Source organism: Coregonus lavaretus (assembly GCF_964263955.1).
Source record: "Coregonus lavaretus genome assembly, chromosome: 29".
Lineage (NCBI taxonomy): Eukaryota > Metazoa > Chordata > Actinopteri > Salmoniformes > Salmonidae > Coregonus > Coregonus lavaretus.
Genome location: NC_140016.1, coordinates 32,486,141 through 32,505,419, shown reverse-complemented (window position 1 = coordinate 32,505,419; position 19,279 = coordinate 32,486,141). Strand labels below are relative to the sequence as shown.

The 19,279-nt window shown below is 46.3% G+C and overlaps 1 protein-coding gene across 1 annotated transcript in view; it reads left to right on the top strand.

The window, feature by feature from the left end:
• Positions 1 to 19,279, top strand: part of LOC311105311 (LIM and calponin homology domains-containing protein 1-like) — a 154,183-nt gene that overhangs the window by 46,122 nt on the left and 88,782 nt on the right. The window contains exons 2-3 of the mRNA XM_084147418.1: positions 12,317 to 12,387; positions 14,985 to 15,054. Of these exons, the coding sequence (XP_084003544.1) occupies positions 12,317 to 12,387; positions 14,985 to 15,054 (141 nt within the window). The remainder of the gene's footprint in view (positions 1 to 12,316; positions 12,388 to 14,984; positions 15,055 to 19,279) is intronic.

Genomic DNA, 19,279 nt, shown 5'->3' with positions numbered 1-19,279 from the left:
TTTTGCTATGAGACTCGAATTTGAGTCCATCAAAACCAAGCCATGAGGTCGAAGGAATTGTCCGTAGAGCTCCGAGATAGGATTGTGTCGAGGCACAGATCTGGGGAAGGGTACCAAAAAATGTCTTCAACATTGAAGGTCCCCTAGAACACAGTGGTCTCCATCATTCTTAAATGGAAGAAGTTTGGAACCACCAAGACTCTTCCTAGAGCTGGCAGCCTGGCCAAACTGAGCAATCGGGAGAGAAGGTCCTTGGTCAGGGAGGTGACCAAGAACCTGATGGTCACTCTGATAGAGCTCCAGAGTTCCTCTTTGGAGATGGGAGAACCTTCCAGAAGGACAACCATCTCTGCAGCACTCCAATCAGGCCTTTATGGTAGAGTGGCCAGACGGAAACCACTCCTCTGTAAAAGGCACATGACAGCAAGCTTGTAGTTTGCTAAAAGGCACCTAAAGGACTCTCAGACCATAAGAAACAAGATTCTCTGGTCTGATGAACCCAAGATTGAACTCTTTGGCCTGAATGCCAAGCGTCACGTCTGGAGGAAACCTAGCACCATCCCTACGGTGAAGCATGGTGGTGGCAGCATCATGCTGTGGGGATGTTTTTCAGCGGCAGGGACTGGGAGACTAGTCAGGATTGAGGGAAAGATGAATGGAGCAAAGTACAGAGAGATCCTTGATGAAAACCTGCTGCAGAGTGCTCAGGACCTCAGACTGGGGCGAAGGTTCACCTTCCTACAAGACCACAACCCTAAGCACACAGCCAAGACAATGCAGGAGTGGATTCAGGACTAGTCTCTGAATGTCCTTGAGTGGCCCAACCAGAGCCCAGACTTGAACCCGATCGAACATCTCTGGAGAGACCTGAAAATAGCTGTGCAGCGACGCTCCCCATCCAACCTGACAGAGCTTGAGAGGATCTGCAGGGAAGAATAGGAGAAACTCCCCAAATACAGGTTTGCTAAGCTTGTAGCGTAATACTCAACAAGACTTGAGGCTGTAATCGCTGCCGAAGGTGCTTCAACAAAGTACTGAGTAAAGTGTCTGAATACTTACGTAAATGTGATATTTCCGTTTTTTATTCTTTTTAAATTAGCAACAATTTCGAAAAACCAGTTTTTGCTTTGTCATTATGGGATATTGTGTGTAGATTGATGAGGGTAAAAAACAATTTAATCAATTTTAGGATAAGGCTGTAACATAACAAAATGTGGAAAATTTGAAGGGGTCTGAATACTGCAAATATACGAATGCACTGTATATTTTTCTCTCTCACCCATCTACAGACAATACCCCATAATTACAAAGTGAAAACATGTTTTTAGAGATTTTAGAAAATTGACAATCAAATCCTGAAATATCTCATTTACATAAGTATTTGCACCCCTGAGTAAACACATGTTAGAATCACCTTCGGCAGAGATTACAGCTGTGAGCCTTTCTGGGTAAGTCTCTAAGAGATTTCCACACCTGGATTGTTCAACATTTGCACATTATATTTTTACAAATTCTTCAAGCTCTGTCAAGTTGGTTGTTGACCATTGATAGACAGCCATTTTCAAGTCTTGCCATAGATTTTCAATCCGATTTATGTCAAAACTGTAACTAGGCCACTCAGGAACATTCAATGTCATCTTGGTAAGCAACTCCAGTGTATATTTGGCCTTGTGTTTTAGGTTATTGTCCTTCTGAAAGGTGAATGTGTCTCCCAGTGTCTGTTGGAAAGCAGACTGAACCAGGTTTTCCTCTAGGATTTTGCCTGTGCTTAGCTCAATTCTGTTTATTTTTATCCCCAAAAAACTCCCTAGTCTTAGCCGATGACAAGCATACCCATAACATGATGCAGCCACCACCATGCTTGAAAATATGAAGAGTGGGTCTCAGTAATGTGTTGTGTTGGATTTGCACCAAACATAGCGCTTTGTATTCAGGACATATAGTTCATTTCTTTGCCACACTTGTTGCAGTTTTACTTTAGTGCCTTATTGCAAACAGGAGGCATGTTTTGTAATAATTGTATTATGTAGTGGCTTCCTTTTATTCAATCTGTCATTTAGGTTAGTATTGTGGAGTAACTAAAATGTTGTTAGTCCATTCTCAGTTTTCTCCTATCACAGCCATTAAACTCTGTAACTGTTTTAAAGTCACCATTGGCCTCATGGTGAAATCTCTGAGCGGTTTCCATCCTCTCTGGCAACTGAGTTAGGAAGGACACCTGTATCTTTGTAGTGACTGGGTGTATTAATAACTTTACCATGCTCAAAGGGATATTCAATGTCTGCTTTTTTGTTTTACCCATCTACCAATAGGTGCTCTTCTTTGCAAATCATTGCAAAACCTTTCTTGTCTTTGTGGTTGAATCTGTGTTTGAAATTCACTGCTCGACTGAGGGACCTTACAGATAATTGTATGTGTGGGGTACAGAGATGAGGTAGTCATTAAAAAATCATGTTAAACACTATTGCACACAGAGTCCATGCAACTTATTATGTGACTGGTTAAGCATATTTTTACTCCTGAACTTATTTAGGCTTGCCATAACAAAGAGGTTGAATACATTTCAGCTTTTCATTTTTAATTAATTTTGAAACATTTCTGCAAGCAGAATTCCACTTTGACATTATGGGGTATTGTGTGTAGAATGGTGACACAAAATCTCTATTTAATAAATGTTTAATTCAGACTGTAACACAACAAAATGTGGAAAAAGTAAAGAGGTGTGAATACTTTCTGAAGGCCCCTGAGATTACCATATGGTAATTGGTCTGTTTTCATTGGTTGGGCCCTATGGGTCCACTTAAGTCTATTTCCACAAAGAGAGACATCTGTTCAGGAAAACGTTGGCCCTTGGATGGGTCTCATGTCACAGGATTTTGTCTAGTTTGGTTGTGTTGATCACTGGATTTGAACATGCAGGTAGAGTAGTATACAGTACCTTGTCTTTTTTTTATAAGGGCCCCAGAGTCCAATTTGTTATGCAACTTTGTTTCTAATGGATTTTTTTTTTATATTGTATGAGCAATTGTCAATTTGATTAGCCAGGATGGAAAACAAGCAATATCTCATCTTTCATTGCTCATTCCCTGTGTTTGCCTTGAACAACCGGACCGGACAGTTCTTCAGAAGTAACAAATAGTTACAAACTGCTTCTCCTTTGGCGGATCAGATTTCCAAGACTTCAGATCTAGGACACTTGAAGTCATCAAAGTGGAACAAGGCCTTTGTCGATTTACTCTTCAGAGTCCTTTTACCATGGTTTCCTGGCTCGGAAAAAGAACAAAGCTTTGCTTTTGCTTACTTTAAAAGTATGTCCATGCGGTTTTGCTCCAATGGAGCCTTCCTCCCTGCGAGCATTTGAAAGTGCTGAAACTGATACACTTGGATACAAAGCTGAAGAACTGCTTCTGTTTGGTCATTAAAGAGGTCCATGGGGATGGGAAGTAAGATTTTTTTGGGTTGACTGTTTGTGGAACAATGCAGCCAAGTGTTGTGGACAGCAAACATCAGGCCGCATTCCGCTGGAGGAAACAAAGTTGACATATTCCACAGTCTAAATGAGCCCCCTCAGATGACCCCACTGTTTTGAAACGTATGGTCCAGAAGTTACCAGCAACTTCACTGTGCAGGGACACTGGCTGTGACCTTGATCACTTGGTCAGAATAACTCAACATTACTTCGTTTCTGTTTAGGTTTCTGTCTAAATGAGAGGTAAATGGAAGCCATTTGTAATGTATATCAATTTATGAAATGAGACTAAAGGGCTTTTGACTTTGAACTGGATTAAAGGGTTTTCGACTTTGAACTAGACTAAAGGTTCAATTAGACTTTGGGGTCAAACTCTCCTGGGCGCTTGACCCCAAGGCCATTTTTACTCAGGGAGCTGTGTGTTTATTCAATTGGACCTGTCACAGTACAGTATCGCTCCAATCTAAGGACCCTCCCGTGGTGTGCTAGGAACTAATTCACCTTTTACTGCCATGTTAGACTATGGCTTCCTGATACAAGTCCCAGAGGGGCTATAAAAGCCAGGAGGGGCCTGCTTTAGCGATCAGCCCCCCCCCCCCTTACACCAGCCAGCCAGAAACCTCTATGATGAAGTAAGCCTGGGTGTGGTGGTGGGCCAAAGGCCTGCTCGAGGTCTGCCGGCTTCCTTTCGGCCTTAACTGTTGTCTGTGTGTCTGGGCAGCTCGTATGAGACAAGCAGACGTGCAGGAATTACAGGGTCTTTAACAATTACAGTGGCTTCCAAAGAGGGGCCAGGCAAGGAGAAAAACAGAGCATCATAATCTTCTGAGCACAGACGTCCAATTGGCCTATCAAAGGCGTTGTTACAGCCAGTCTCCAGACCAGGAAGACGTAATGCAGGTTTATGGACATAACCCCAAGGGCAGTGCATTTGGTGGCTGTGGCTTGAGGCACTTGTATTGAGCCTTATTGGTTATTTACTTACATTTATGTCATTTAGCAGACACTCTTATCCAGAGCAACATACAGTTTAGTGAGTGCATACATTTTTCATACTGGCCCCCCATGGGAATCAAACCCACAACCCTGGCATTGCAAGCACCATGCTCTACCAATTGAGCTACAGGAGGCCAATACTTCATATTTGTATGTGAAGCCGAGTATCATCGTCGTATTTCGAGCTTCCCAATTTCCTTCAAAATAATGATTATTTAGTTAAACAAAACTGCTGTGGGCCAGTTTGTCTCAAACAGACTGGTTGAATGAGTGTGTGCAGTTTTGTCCCTCTGCTGCAGTACATTGCAGCTCTCTCTGTGTGGTAAAAATAACCGGATGTCATACTGTATCCCCAGCCCTGTTCAGTTGATGAAACACAGCTATCTGCTGATGCCCTCTACGCCTCGAGTTAGGGGTTATCCACATCAGGTGAATCAGTGGACACCAGGTTGACATAATCCATTATTCAAGCCTTGTAGACATTGCTGTTACCCTCAATTTTAGCTACGAAATATATCATGCGTTGATATATCAAGGTCATCATCACTATAGTGAAATATTCTGCTGTATTAAGCAAATCTAGGCTGATACTTTACTTTTGAGTCTGAACTGGAAGAAACCTGTTGTCTCTTAAAATGACACTGTATTAGTCTGCATTGCACTGTATTATTATACACTGAAAACTATACAGCAATTATAAATTATGCTCATAATTTGGACCATATGCTTTCTGACAGGTTAATGTTTGGATGATTGGACTTCACACAGTGACACAGACCACCAAAAGAATGTTGTCTCATCACTTTTGTAGTCAATGGGCAGACAATGCCTGGTTCACAATTCTCAGCCACTGTGTGAATAGTAGTAGTGAATGGCCCCAATGTCAGCACACTAGCCAGATCTGTAACACATACACACACCAGGTGGGAGGGCTTGTTTCCCTGCCACCCAACACAGATCAACATTTTGGCCTACTCACTGACATACAGCAGTCCATTTCTTTTGTACACAGTCCAAGTCCAACGAGCCAAATAACTGACAGAAACGCACACTCCAGCCAGCCAGCCGTTGTATATCCACAATCCCCACACATTTTCCACAGCTGTACAAATAAATGTAACTGGACCAGTCAGGGAATTTAATCCCGTAATTGTTTTGGCTTCCAAATGAACGGTCCGAAGAGGTCTACTTTTTAAATGGCTATTCTTTACTATGTGAAAATGAAGGACTTTTAAATTGGTCTTGCACTTACAAGTCTCACAGTGGGGAGTTTAGTGGTGATTTTTGAGTGAGGAGAGATTATTTCAGTAAGTACTGCTGATATTTGAGTAAGGTTGTAATTAGTTTGGTACTGTCTGTCTGTCTCTGTGTGTGTGTGTGTGTGTGTGTGTGTGTGTGTGTGTGTGTGTGTGTGTGTGTGTGTTCCTGTCTTGTAAACGTTGTGTTTGACAGGATTTGGATGTGTGTGAGGAGGATGTCCTTCTGTACACATAACTTTCCAGGTCAGAGTTCAAGGAACCTTGAAGGGTCAAGAGGTCAAAAGGTGCTCTAACTTGCTGAGGTTTCCATCATGAGTTGTATTAGCTAGTGTGCTGACATCAGTCCATGCTTTCTCTAAGTGTTACTCTGCTTGAAATTGAAAGGAGCTTTTTAGGTGATTTTCTATGATATTGCACCTGATACTAGTCTAAAGTATTGACAGTATGGTACCGATGTGGATGTGATGAGGAGTCAGGCGCAGGACACAGAGGTTTAGTCCAACAAACTTTACTATTAGTAAAGTGTACAATAATCCATACACGACCTCGAAAATACAGAGGCGAGAAACAGTACGCAACATGCGTAAAACAAATACCATGAAGAGCGCAAAACACGCAGCTCAAAAGACACGCGGACAACAACACACAATATAACTAACACAAAACAGGGAACTTATAGGACACGTAATTAGGACACAAACAGACACAGGTGTACCAGACAGACCAAAGCAATCAACACACGAAACATACAACGGTGGCAGCTAGTATTCCGGGGACGGCGAACGCCGAAGCCTGCCCGAACCAGGAGGAGGAGCAGCCTCGGCCGAAACCGTGACAGTACCCCCCCCTTGACGCGCGGCCCCAGCCGTGCGCCGACCCCGGTCTCGGGGACGGCCAGGAGGACGCAGACCCGGGCGCGTGGGATGCCCACGGTGGAACTCTGTCAGGAGGGATGGGTCGAGGATGTCCCTCCTAGGCACCCAGCACCGTTCCTCCGGACCGTACCCCTCCCACTCCACGAGATACTGGAGACCACTCCTCCGGCGCCTCGAGTCCAATATAGTCCGGACCCTGTACGCCGGTGCCCCCTCGATGTCCAAAGGGGGTGGAGGGGTCTCTCCTATCTCCTCCTCTTGGAGTGGACCAGCTACCACCGGCCTGAGAAGAGACACATGGAACGAGGGGTTAATATTTTTGTACTCAATAGGCAGTTGTAATCTGTAACACACCTCGTTCAATCTTCTCAGGACTTTGAAGGGTCCCACAAACCGCCGACCCAGCTTCCGGCAGGGCAGGCGGAGGGGCAGGTTTCGAGTCGAGAGCCAGACTCGATCTCCCGGTGCGTACACCGGCCCCTCACTGCGGTGGCGATCGGCGCTCGCCTTCTGTTGACGGATGGCACGCTGCAGATGGACATGGGCAGCGTCCCACGTCTCTTCCGAGCGCCGAATCCACTCGTCCACCGCAGGGGCCTCGGTCTGGCTCTCGTGCCACGGTGCCAGGACCGGCTGATACCCTAAAATACACTGGAAAGGTGTTAATCCGGTGGAGGAGTGGCGGAGAGAGTTCTGGGCCATCTCTGCCCAGGGGATATACCTCGACCACTCCTCCGGCCGGTCCCGGCAATAGGACCTCAAAAACCTACCCACATCCTGGTTCACACGTTCAACCTGCCCATTGCTCTCTGGGTGGTACCCCGAGGTAAGGCTAACCGAGACCCCCAGGCGTTCCATGAAAGCCCCCCAGACTCTGGAGGTGAACTGGGGACCTCGGTCGGACACAATATCCTCGGGGACCCCATAGTGCCGGAACACGTGGGTAAAGAGGGCCTCGGCGGTCTGTAGGGCAGTAGGGAGACCCGGCAGTGGGAGGAGACGACAGGCCTTAGAAAACCGATCCACAACGACCAAAATGGTGGTATTACCCTGGGAAGGGGGTAGATCGGTCACAAAATCTACCGAGAGGTGGGACCATGGTCGTTGTGGAACGGGCAGAGGATGTAACTTACCCCTGGGCAAATGTCTAGGTGCCTTACACTGGGCACACACCGAGCAGGAGGAGACATAAACCCTCACATCCCTGGCTAACGTTGGCCACCAGTATTTCACGCTAAGGCAGTGCACCGTCCGACCAATACCAGGATGTCCAGAGGAGGGTGATGTATGAGCCCAAGAAATAAGCCGATCACGAACCTCGAGCGGAACGTACGTCCGCCCCACAGGACACTCGGGGGGAGTAGGGTCGGTACGCAGCGCCCGCTCGATTTCCGCATCGACCTCCCATACTACCGGAGCCACCAGACAAGTCTCCGGCAGTATGGAAGTAGGCTCAATGGACCTCTCCTCCGTGTCATACTGCCGGGACAGTGCGTCTGCCTTACCGTTCTGGGACCCAGGGATGTATGTGATCTTAAAAACAAACCGGGTCAGGAACATGTTCCACCTAGCCTGACGAGGGTTCAATCTCCTAGCTGCCCGGATGTACTCCAGGTTACGGTGATCAGTCAGAATGAGAAAAGGGTGTTGAGCCCCCTCAAGCCAATGCCTCCACACCTTTAGGGCCTGGACTACAGCTAACAGCTCCCTGTCCCCAACGTCATAATTGCGCTCCGCCGAGCTGAGCTTCTTGGAGTAGAACGCACAGGGGCGGAGCTTAGGTGGCGTGCCGGACCGTTGTGACAGGACTGCCCCAATACCGGTCTCGGACACGTCCACCTCTACTTGGAAAGGCAAAGAGGGATCCGGATGCGCCAGCACCGGGGCCGAGGCGAACAGGTTCTTCAGCTTGACAAATGCCCTGTCCGCCTCAGCTGACCACTGCAAGCGCACCGGACCCCCCTTTAGCAGGGACGTAATGGGAGCTGCAACCTGTCCAAAGCCCCGGATAAACCTCCGGTAGTAATTAGCAAAACCCAAGAACCGCTGCACCTCTTTTACGGTGGTTGGAGTTTGCCAATTACGCACAGCCGATACCCGATCTACCTCTATCTCCACGCCAGACGCGGACAACCGATAACCCAAAAAAGAGACGGACTCCTGGAAGAACAGGCATTTCTCTGCCTTGACATACAAGTCATGCTCCAACAGTCGTCTCAATACTCGGCGCACCTGGGCTACATGCTCGGCTCGTGTAGAAGAATACACTAGAATGTCGTCAATGTACACCACTACACCCTGCCCATGCATGTCCCGGAAAATCTCATCAACAAAGGATTGGAAGACTGAAGGAGCATTCATTAACCCGTACGGCATGACGAGATACTCGTAATGACCCGAGGTGGTGCTAAATGCTGTTTTCCATTCATCCCCCTCCCTAATGCGCACCAAATTGTACGCGCTCCTGAGATCCAACTTTGTGAAGAACCGCGCTCCGCGTAATGACTCCGTCATCGTCGCAATCAGTGGAAGTGGGTAACTGTATTTTACTGTGATCTGATTGAGACTACGGTAATCAATACACGGGCGCAATCCCCCGTCCTTCTTCTTCACAAAGAAGAAACTCGAGGAGACCGGAGAAGTAGAGGGCCGTATGTATCCCTGTGCCAAGGACTCGGCTATGTAAGTCTCCATAGCCGCAGTCTCCTCTTGAGACAGGGGATACACATGACTCCTGGGAAAAGCTGCTCCGGTCTGGAGATTTATCGCACAGTCCCCCTGTCTATGAGGAGGTAGCCGTGCTGCCCTCGATTTGCTAAACGCTAGTGCTAAATCCTCATACTCGGGGGGAATGCGCAGTGCGGGCACTTGGTTCGGACTCTCTACCGAGGTCGCCCCTATGGAAACACCTAGACATCTCCCTACACACTGGGCAGACCACTCCATAAGAGCCCTCTGTTGCCACGCTATGGTAGGATCGTGGGTGCTTAACCAGGGAAGCCCCAACACCACTGGGTACGCAGGAGAGTCAATCAGATAGAACTGAATGATTTCCTCATGACCCCCCTGCGTAGTCATCGTCAGCGGTGCTGTGACATCCCTGATCAGACCCGACCCCAACGGCCGGCTGTCTAATGCATGGACAGGGAATGGAACTTCTACCGGCCGAAGGGGAATTCCTAACCTAGCACAAAATGCCCGATCAATAAAGTTCCCAGCTGCGCCTGAATCTACTAGCGCCTTATGCTGGGAATGAGGTGCCACCTGTGGAAAACGCACAGGAATACTCATGTGACCAACAGAGAGCTCTGGGTAAGTGGGGCGCCTACTCACCTGAAATGACTCCCCAGTGCGTGACCTGTTGTCCCCTCTCTCAGAAGACCCTCCCCAGCACCTGGCCGCGGTGTGTCCTCCACGGCCACAGTTGGTGCAGGGGGTGGCCCTCCTCGGGTTCTCCCTCCTCCTCTCTCTAGCGCCAGCACCCCCGAGCTCCATAGGAATTGGCTCGGAGGTGCTGGAGGATGGAATGGACGACCCCCACTCGGGACGTCCGCGGGTGGCCAGCAGGGTGTCAAGCCGGATGGAGATGTCCACCAGCTGGTCGAAGCATAGGTTGGTGTCCCTGCAGGCCAGCTCACGACGAACGTCCTCTCGCAGGCTACACCGGTACTGGTCGATGAGGGCCCTCTCATTCCATCCCGCATCCGCAGCTAACGTCCGGAACTCCAGTGCGAACTCCTGTGCGCTCCTCTTCTCCTGTCGGAGGTAGAACAGACGCTCCCCCGCCGCCTTCCCTTCAGGTGGGTGATCGAAGACTGCCCGGAAGCGGCGGGAGAACTCAGCGTAGGTGATGGTAGCTGCGTCTATTCTCCTCCATTCGGCGTTGGCCCATTCCAACGCCTTACCGGATAGACAGGAGATGAGGGCGGAGACGCTCTCGTATCCCGAGGGCGCTGGGTGTATAGTAGCCAGGTATAGTTCTATCTGCAGGAGGAACCCCTGACACCCGGCTGCAGAACCGTCATATGCCCTCGGGAGCGAGAGCCGAATACCACTGGGTTCCGGCGCTGAGAGAGGAGGATTGACCGGTGGCGATGGGATGGTGTATGTGGACGTGGGCACCTCTCCACTAGCCAACCGGTGCAGAGTGTTGGACACCTCGCCTAGAACGGCCTCCAGTTGCCGGATCATGGAGTCCTGCTGACTGAGCCGTTCTTCTAGTGACCAGGCTGTCGTCGCTGATCCTGCTGACTCCATAAGTGGTGTGTTGTTCTGACAGTATGGTACCGATGTGGATGTGATGAGGAGTCAGGCGCAGGACACAGAGGTTTAGTCCAACAAACTTTACTATTAGTAAAGTGTACAATAATCCATACACGACCTCGAAAATACAGAGGCGAGAAACAGTACGCAACATGCGTAAAACAAATACCATGAAGAGCGCAAAACACGCAGCTCAAAAGACACGCGGACAACAACACACAATATAACTAACACAAAACAGGGAACTTATAGGACACGTAATTAGGACACAAACAGACACAGGTGTACCAGACAGACCAAAGCAATCAACACACGAAACATACAACGGTGGCAGCTAGTATTCCGGGGACGGCGAACGCCGAAGCCTGCCCGAACCAGGAGGAGGAGCAGCCTCGGCCGAAACCGTGACAAGTATAGAAGCATACCGTCATCTTTGGATGCTATAAAATGTGTTTCAGTTGATACTGAAAATAACAAATGTACATTTGAACAACACAGCCTAGCCTATACATCCAAACAGGGGCACAACATTCACTGGGGACGATGTCCCCCCCACATTCTGAAATTGTATTTTTGTCCCCCCCCCCCCCCAGTTTTATCATTGGAATGTGATACAAAACAGGCAACGGTGTGCTTTAGGACCATGCGGATGCCTCCGAGCGGTCGGGTAGGCTGTTTGGAGTGTTTATCTGACTGGATTAAAAATACATTATAATAATACATTATGTCCCCCCACTTCTAAAACTAAAGTTGCGCCCCTGCATCCAAATGCCCTATTTCGAGCCGTAGACCACAGTTACAAATTTAGACTTAGTCCAGTCATGCAATAGCATGCAAACGTACAGCTTACCCCCACCAAGAGACTACTGAACTACTAGTAGAGATTAATCCCCTATGTCACAACCAATTAGAGGCCTGGAGCAGCCCCAGAGAGCGATTTTGTGGGGATGATGGCAGCTTACGTCAAGCTTGTTAGCGTACCGCTTGTTAGCTAGCGCTGTGAACTAGCAAGGGTGACCGAATAGACTTTTAGTTTCTTGTTCTCTTTCTCTTTGCTCTGGAGGTTTTCTCTGGAGGTTTGCGGAGGAAAAGCTTTAAGCGCCAGGAACAAAGGTGATTGTTTTTTCCTACATAGAGGGTTTTGGTTTATGGACGATGATGTACAGTTTGACGTGTGATGTTTACTGTACCTTCTCTTTAATCCTCTTCGGCCGGCCGTGCTTCTTCATGTGCTATTGAAGTAGCTAAATGTTAAATAGTTATTTATCTTCCACTAAGGAAAGACTCATGTTTTCGAAAGAGAAAAGACTGTTGTACACTGAGGTAGAGGAAAAGGAATAGCTATTGCACATTGTTTTTAACTGACACTACAGTACCCGAAAAGGTTGAAGTAGCAATGAGGAATACGAACAACGGAAGTGACGACATCTTTGTTTTTCCTTTCTGATCGACAGGCGGTCACAGGCAGATGCTTCGGTGACAAGGACTTCAGGGGAGGCCTGGAGAATGGGATCCTGCTGTGCGAGTAAGTGCTCACCATCTTTTACAACTCCTTCATGTTACTGTCATGACATAGGCAGTATCGTCTGATACGTTTCCCCTTGTGGCTCGGCACAATAAGTGTTGCATTTATATAGTACTTTTTCTAAGTGCTCAAAGCACTTTATGTACAGATTATACTGCACATATACCGCATGGCACGCCAGACCATGTGGTACAATAATGAGCTAAATGCATTACATGCTCAACTGGCCAAATGGCTACAGAGTTTGGCTTTGTTAGCCAGGCTAACTGTACATTACATGCACATTTTATAACATTGACAATATAAATGTTTGGGCTATAGACCGACAGTTGATATATTGAGTGACTTGGGCTTAACACAGGATTTGTTACCAAAGAATATTTTAAATAAACCAAGTCAAAATACATTTGTCCAGAGATATTTAATCCCCATTGCATCTACTCAAAACGTTGTATTAAGATAGATACAGTAAATAAACAAATAAATAACTACAGTAAACTACTCATTGAGTCCTCAACCCTTTTCCTGTAGCGAGTAAATCACATGCATCCTCCCACCCAGCCTGCAATAAAAGTGTCAGCTACATACTTCACGTTGTGGGAACACCTGTGTTACGGCTATAGTCTCTACTTCCCCCCTTCAGACATGTTCCTCATCCTGTGGACAGAACATACTTTACTTTACAGTACAACCCTGTCCTTTTCAGCTGTGGAGTAAATCTAGGAGATTTATAGGTCTCGGTCTTCCCACTAAGTTCCAGTGTGTGGAGTCTGTTAGTGTAGTGCAATACAGAGACACCCTAGGGATACAGTACAGCCCTTCTGGAGGCTATGAAGGGGCTTGAGGTGCTTCAGTGGGGTTAACTCAAACAGATGGGTAATCTTAGGTTGGTGACAGACAGTCTTCAAATGTGAATTGTGTGTCTCTACTGTCTGTAAGCTGTCTAACTGTGTGCGTGTGCGTGCATGCGTGATAACAGTAATTATCTAATTGATCGCATTAAAAACATTGCATGCATTTGAGGCCAAATAAACGTTTCTGTCATGGAGATCCATGCAGAGTCGGAACAGAAATGTGACAACGCCATTGAATGATCAGCTTTTAACTTGCCATATTATCAATAACACCTATCACAGAAAAATACACTTTCTCCCGTTTCTCTCTCTATGAACCCAGTCAAGCGAAAAAACCCTTTGTCAACAACCAGAGGCTCCCTTACAACCGTACACCTAATCCTTTCCCTATCACGCCATCAGCAGCCATCCATCTACAACTCAACCTCTCCACTTTTCCACTCAGCGTTTGAGGTAGAATCACATTGCCTTCCAGGTGTATCATAACACATCATAACCTTAGAGATGGTTATCACAAGACTATTATTGGCTCTGGCTTTGATGACGAACAAAGGAGGAACTTTGAAATACATTCCTCAGGTGGAACAGCAATAACAGAACTTATGAGCAGGTCTGGGATCAGGTAATACTAGGAAAAGTGGAGAATCTTGTAGTGCATTCCTCAATAACAGGATGTACTGTAGTAACAGGTCTGTAATCAGATTGGGGGAACTCTTATACATTCCTCAGGTGGAACAGCAATAACAGGACTTAGGAACAGGCCTAGGATCAGATAAGACTAGAACATCCCCTCCGGATCTTAAAAAAAAAACATTGCACCTCGGGAGGAAGTGGAGGAAGTTGGAGAATGTCTCCCTGTGAACATCGTGCACTCTCTAAACAAGGGAAGGGTTGGACCATGTTTTTCTCATGTTTTGTTTTTGAGGAGGTTGCCTTAAGTAGAGAGGGGTGGTGGACTTTGGTTTAGTGTTTAGTTTCAGAACATCAAAAGGGGTGTCTTATCTTGTGTCTTCCCATGTTTTTGAAAGATGTCTTTTTTTATAGAAGTGCGTGCGTAGAATAATGTATTATAGCTACAGCACTCTGTGTGTGTTTCTAATGTGTTGTGATCAATGACCTGACAACATTATCTCAACCACTCATGCCCACTTCCTCAGGAATAACACATGACTGGATACACTAAAGGCATGTGCATCCTAACACACTGAGATAGTGTATGATTGAGCGCCACGTGTTTGCATTTGTTTGTGTGTGTGTGTATGTCTGTGTGTCTGTGGGTGTATTGAAGTCTCAATGCCTTTCTGTGTGTCCTTGAGTCCTTCCATCTGATTTAGAGCCAGTGTCACCACTAACCTCCCAACTTAGCCACATAGGATTCGTGTTTTCATTCACTCTTTCTTTTTTTAACTTGTTTTTTCATGACCTGATGAAGATCCAACTCGGATTGAAACGTTGTCTTTTGTGCATCTGGTTCTGTCCTGCACCTGATTGGATATTATATATTATTATTTAAGTTGGATGTGCATATTTGTTTTCCTTTACAGATGTTATCAATATTCCATGGATAAAGCTGTAGAAATTGATGTTTTGTAGCAATCTAATTGGATTAGAATGGATTTATATTATCTTATCTTATCTCTCTCTCTCTCTCTCTCTCTCTCTCTCTCTCTCTCTCTCTCTCTCTCTCTCTCTCTCTCTCTCTCTCTCTCTCTCTCTCTCTCTCTCTCTCTCTCTCTCTCTCAGGTTGCTTAGCTCCATCAAACCTGGCTTGGTGAAGAAAATCAACAGGTTACCCACTCCCATCGCTGGCCTGGTGAGTTCAATCCTCCTTCTACCATCATTCCATTTCTCTCCTCCTCTATCTTCCTCTCCTTCCATTCCTTCTCCTCCCTCTAATGATTCCCCCTTTCCTCCCTTCATCTCCTTCGACCATCTATTCCCCCTTTCCTCCCTCCATCTAGTTTCCCTATCCTCCAAGTCCTCTCCTCCCTCCATCCATCTCCCCCGCCCTCTCACTGTACCTCTATTCCTTTCTGAATAATGTACAGTCTATTTTGTACTTTAAGTTATGCACAGATATGCAGTACAGAGACACTGCATCAATTCCCAGGCTATACGGAGACTCAAGCTCTGTCTGTCAAACAGCTGGGAACAATGAAAGGGTGTAAACCTCCCAGCAGTATTCAATTAGCAACTCTGTGTGTGTCTGTGGGAACCTGTGTGTGTGTGTGTTTCTTAGTGTGAGTAAATGCATGTGCGTGTGTATGTGGTGTGAGTGCCCCCACGTGTGTGTTTGTGTGTGTGTATGTTTCTTAGTTTGTGTGTGTGCGTGCATTCATGCATGCGTGTGTACACATGCATATGCATGTGTTTGTTTGTATACCATAGACCTTTACATACAGTGGGGAAAAAAAGTATTTAGTCAGCCACCAATTGTGCAAGTTCTCCCACTTAAAAAGATGAGAGAGGCCTGTAATTTTCATCATAGGTACACGTCAACTATGACAGACAAATTGAGAGAAAAAAATCCAGAAAATCACATTGTAGGATTTTTAATGAATTTATTTGCAAATTATGGTGGAAAATAAGTATTTGGTCAATAACAAATGTTTCTCAATACTTTGTTATATACCCTTTGTTGGCAATGACACAGGTCAAACGTTTTCTGTAAGTCTTCACAAGGTTTTCACACACTGTTGCTGGTATTTTGGCCCATTCCTCCATGCAGATCTCCTCTAGAGCAATGATGTTTTGGGGCTGTCGCTGGGCAACACGGACTTTCAACTCCCTCCAAAGATTTTCTATGGGGTTGAGATCTGGAGACTGGCTAGGCCACTCCAGGATCTTGAAATGCTTCTTACGAAGCCACTCCTTCGTTGCCCGGGCGGTGTGTTTGGGATCATTGTCATGCTGAAAGACCCAGCCACGTTTCATCTTCAATGCCCTTGCTGATGGAAGGGGGTTTTCACTCAAAATCTCACGATACATGGCCCCATTCATTCTTTCCTTTACACGGATCAGTCGTCCTGGTCCCTTTGCAGAAAAACAGCCCCAAAGCATGATGTTTCCACCCCCATGCTTCACAGTAGGTATGGTGTTCTTTGGATGCAACTCAGCATTCTTTGTCCTCCAAACACGACGAGTTGAGTTTTTACCAAAAAGTTATATTTTGGTTTCATCTGACCATATGACATTCTCCCAATCCTCTTCTGGATCATCCAAATGCACTCTAGCAAACTTCAGACGGGCCTGGACATGTACTGGCTTAAGCAGGGGGCACTGCAGGATTTGAGTCCCTGGCGGCGTAGTGTGTTACTGATGGTAGGCTTTGTTACTTTGGTCCCAGCTCTCTGCAGGTCATTCACTAGGTCCCCCCGTGTGGTTCTGGGATTTTTGCTCACCGTTTTTGTGATCATTTTGACCCCACGGGGTGAGATCTTGCGTGGAGCCCCGAATCGAGGGAGATTATCAGTGGTCTTGTATGTCTTCCATTTCCTAATAATTGCTCCCACAGTTGATTTCTTCAAACCAAGCTGCTTACCTATTGCAGATTCAGTCTTCCCAGCCTGGTGCAGGTCTACAATTTTGTTTCTGGTGTCCTTTGACAGCTCTTTGGTCTTGGCCATAGTGGAGTTTGGAGTGTGACTGTTTGAGGTTGTGGACAGGTGTCTTTTATACTGATAACAAGTTCAAACAGGTGCCATTAATACAGGTAACGAGTGGAGGACAGAGGAGCCTCTTAAAGAAGAAGTTACAGGTCTGTGAGAGCCAGAAATCTTGCTTGTTTGTAGGTGACCAAATACTTATTTTCCACCATAATTTGCAAATAAATTCATTAAAAATCCTACAATGTGATTTTCTGGATTTCTTTTTCTCAATTTGTCTGTCATAGTTGACGTGTACCTATGATGAAAATTACAGGCCTCTCTCATCTTTTTAAGTGGGAGAACTTGCACAATTGGTGGCTGACTAAATACTTTTTTTCCCCACTGTATAGTGATATTTCACATCTTGAGGCCACGTCATTGGCCTGTATCTTCAACTGTGTCTCAACTGTGTTCAGCCTCAGAGTGTACATATTATTGTACTCCACATACCAGAAGACAGAAGGGGTGTGCCCCCTCCAACCAATAGGATAAAAAGAGTCTCCCCACAACTAATTGCAGCATGTCTTTCAAGAATCTTGTGGAAATACATCCAGCTACTCATTTCACTGTCGGATGTATAGAGTTGGATATCAAAGGAGAGGAGAGGAAGGAAACTTCAAGAGACCTGCCTCATTTTTTATTTTTTATGTAGTCCATTAGAGTTGCTCTCGCTCTCTCTCCAACCTTTTCACATTCCTTTTTTTTCACTCTTGTTCTCTTAATGATTCTTTAGCTCTCTCTCTCTCTCTCTCTTGCTCTCTCTCTATCCTCTGGGGTGTTTTGGCTTGGTTTGGGTCTGCTTTGATTCGCTGAATGAAGACAACTGGTTAGCCAGGCCCAGATGTACTGGGACAGCCCTGGGATCAGTTCTTAGTGTAAAACGAGCGCGGGATTGCTGGCAACGCTGCGAGACGAGCCCCATTTCATGGTGTTAAATCATAACCACAATGTTTTGACTTTCCACACTACCTCTGCTCGACACTTTGGTCTTGGTGTATTATCGTTACCAGGCAACAAATGTAACACTATAGTAGCCCTTGTATGTCTTGAATAGATTTGTCGCTATTATGAGATGTTGGGCTTTCATCAATTCATCAAAGACTTGACTAGATTTGTCGATATTATCTTGACCAAATGTGTCGCTGTTGTGAGATGTAGGCCTTTCATAATGAACCAAGGACTGAACTGGCATGAACTAGCACACACAGGGTTCCTTCAGGACCAACGCTGAGAGACAAACAAGGCCTCTTTGAGAGTTATTAGAGAAGCGGAGAGGTGAAAGGTCAGCCTGTGTACTTCCTTCCTTCCGTCTCATACAGTACAGTAGCTCTGGCCGTCTAATAGTTCCACCTCATGTTGTCTCAGAGGGCGTTGTTTGACATGCCCCTCCACTCGCCCGCCACTCTCATGACATCAATGCAGTCCCAGTTGGTCTCCGGGAAAGCCTACCTAGAGTTTCCTGCTCAGTTCCCACTTGGCTTTGTATAGGCTCTTAGGTTGAGAGAAAGCAAGGGAGGTTGTAGAGCAGGGGTAAATAGAGTTGGGTCGTTTTTATTGGCTAGCTTCTCTATGGGAGATCTAGGATCAGTTTTCCCACCCCAAATCCTAACCTTAACCATTAGTGGGGGAACATAGCACATGAGGGAAACGTATTGAGTTGTTGTGTCTATAAGACAAAATGGCACTGTGTTGTCTTTGACTGTGCTCAAGGTTAGTTAAGACTGAAGGGTAATTGAAAGAGTGCAGAAGGCATGAAGGACAGAGGAGAAGAGATGAACAGCAGCTGGATAAGAGAGAGAAAGAGAAAGAGATAAGCAGAGAAAGTATGAAAGAGAGGGGAGCTCAGCAGCTGGATGAAAGAGAGAGAGAGAGAGAGAGAGAGAGAGAGAGAGAGAGAGAGAGAGAGAGAGAGAGAGAGAGAGAGAGAGAGAGAGAGACCCATACAGAGGAGAGGAAGACTCAACAGCTGGATGAGAGAGAGAGAGACAGACAGACAGACAGACAGACAGACAAAAATATATATAGAGAGAGAACCATACAGAGGAGAGGAAGACTCAACAGCTGGATGAGAGAGAGAGAGAGAGACAGACAGACAGAAAAATATATATAGAGAGAGAACCATTCAGAGGAGAGGAAGACTCAACAGCTGGATGAGAAAGAGAGAGAGAGAGAGAGAGAGAGAGAGAGAAAGAGAGAGAGAAATGCATCATTGGCAAGGAGCAGAGTGTTAAACTGTTTTGAAGGAAGTTTGGTTTGGCCCAGGTTCTCTCTCTCTCCTTACTCTCTTATCTGCCGGCGTCTCTAATTGTTGCCGACTAGCCTCCCCTGGCTTTAACAAACCCGGTAATTACACGCCTGCATTCTTAACAACCCTTTCTCTTATTTACAATC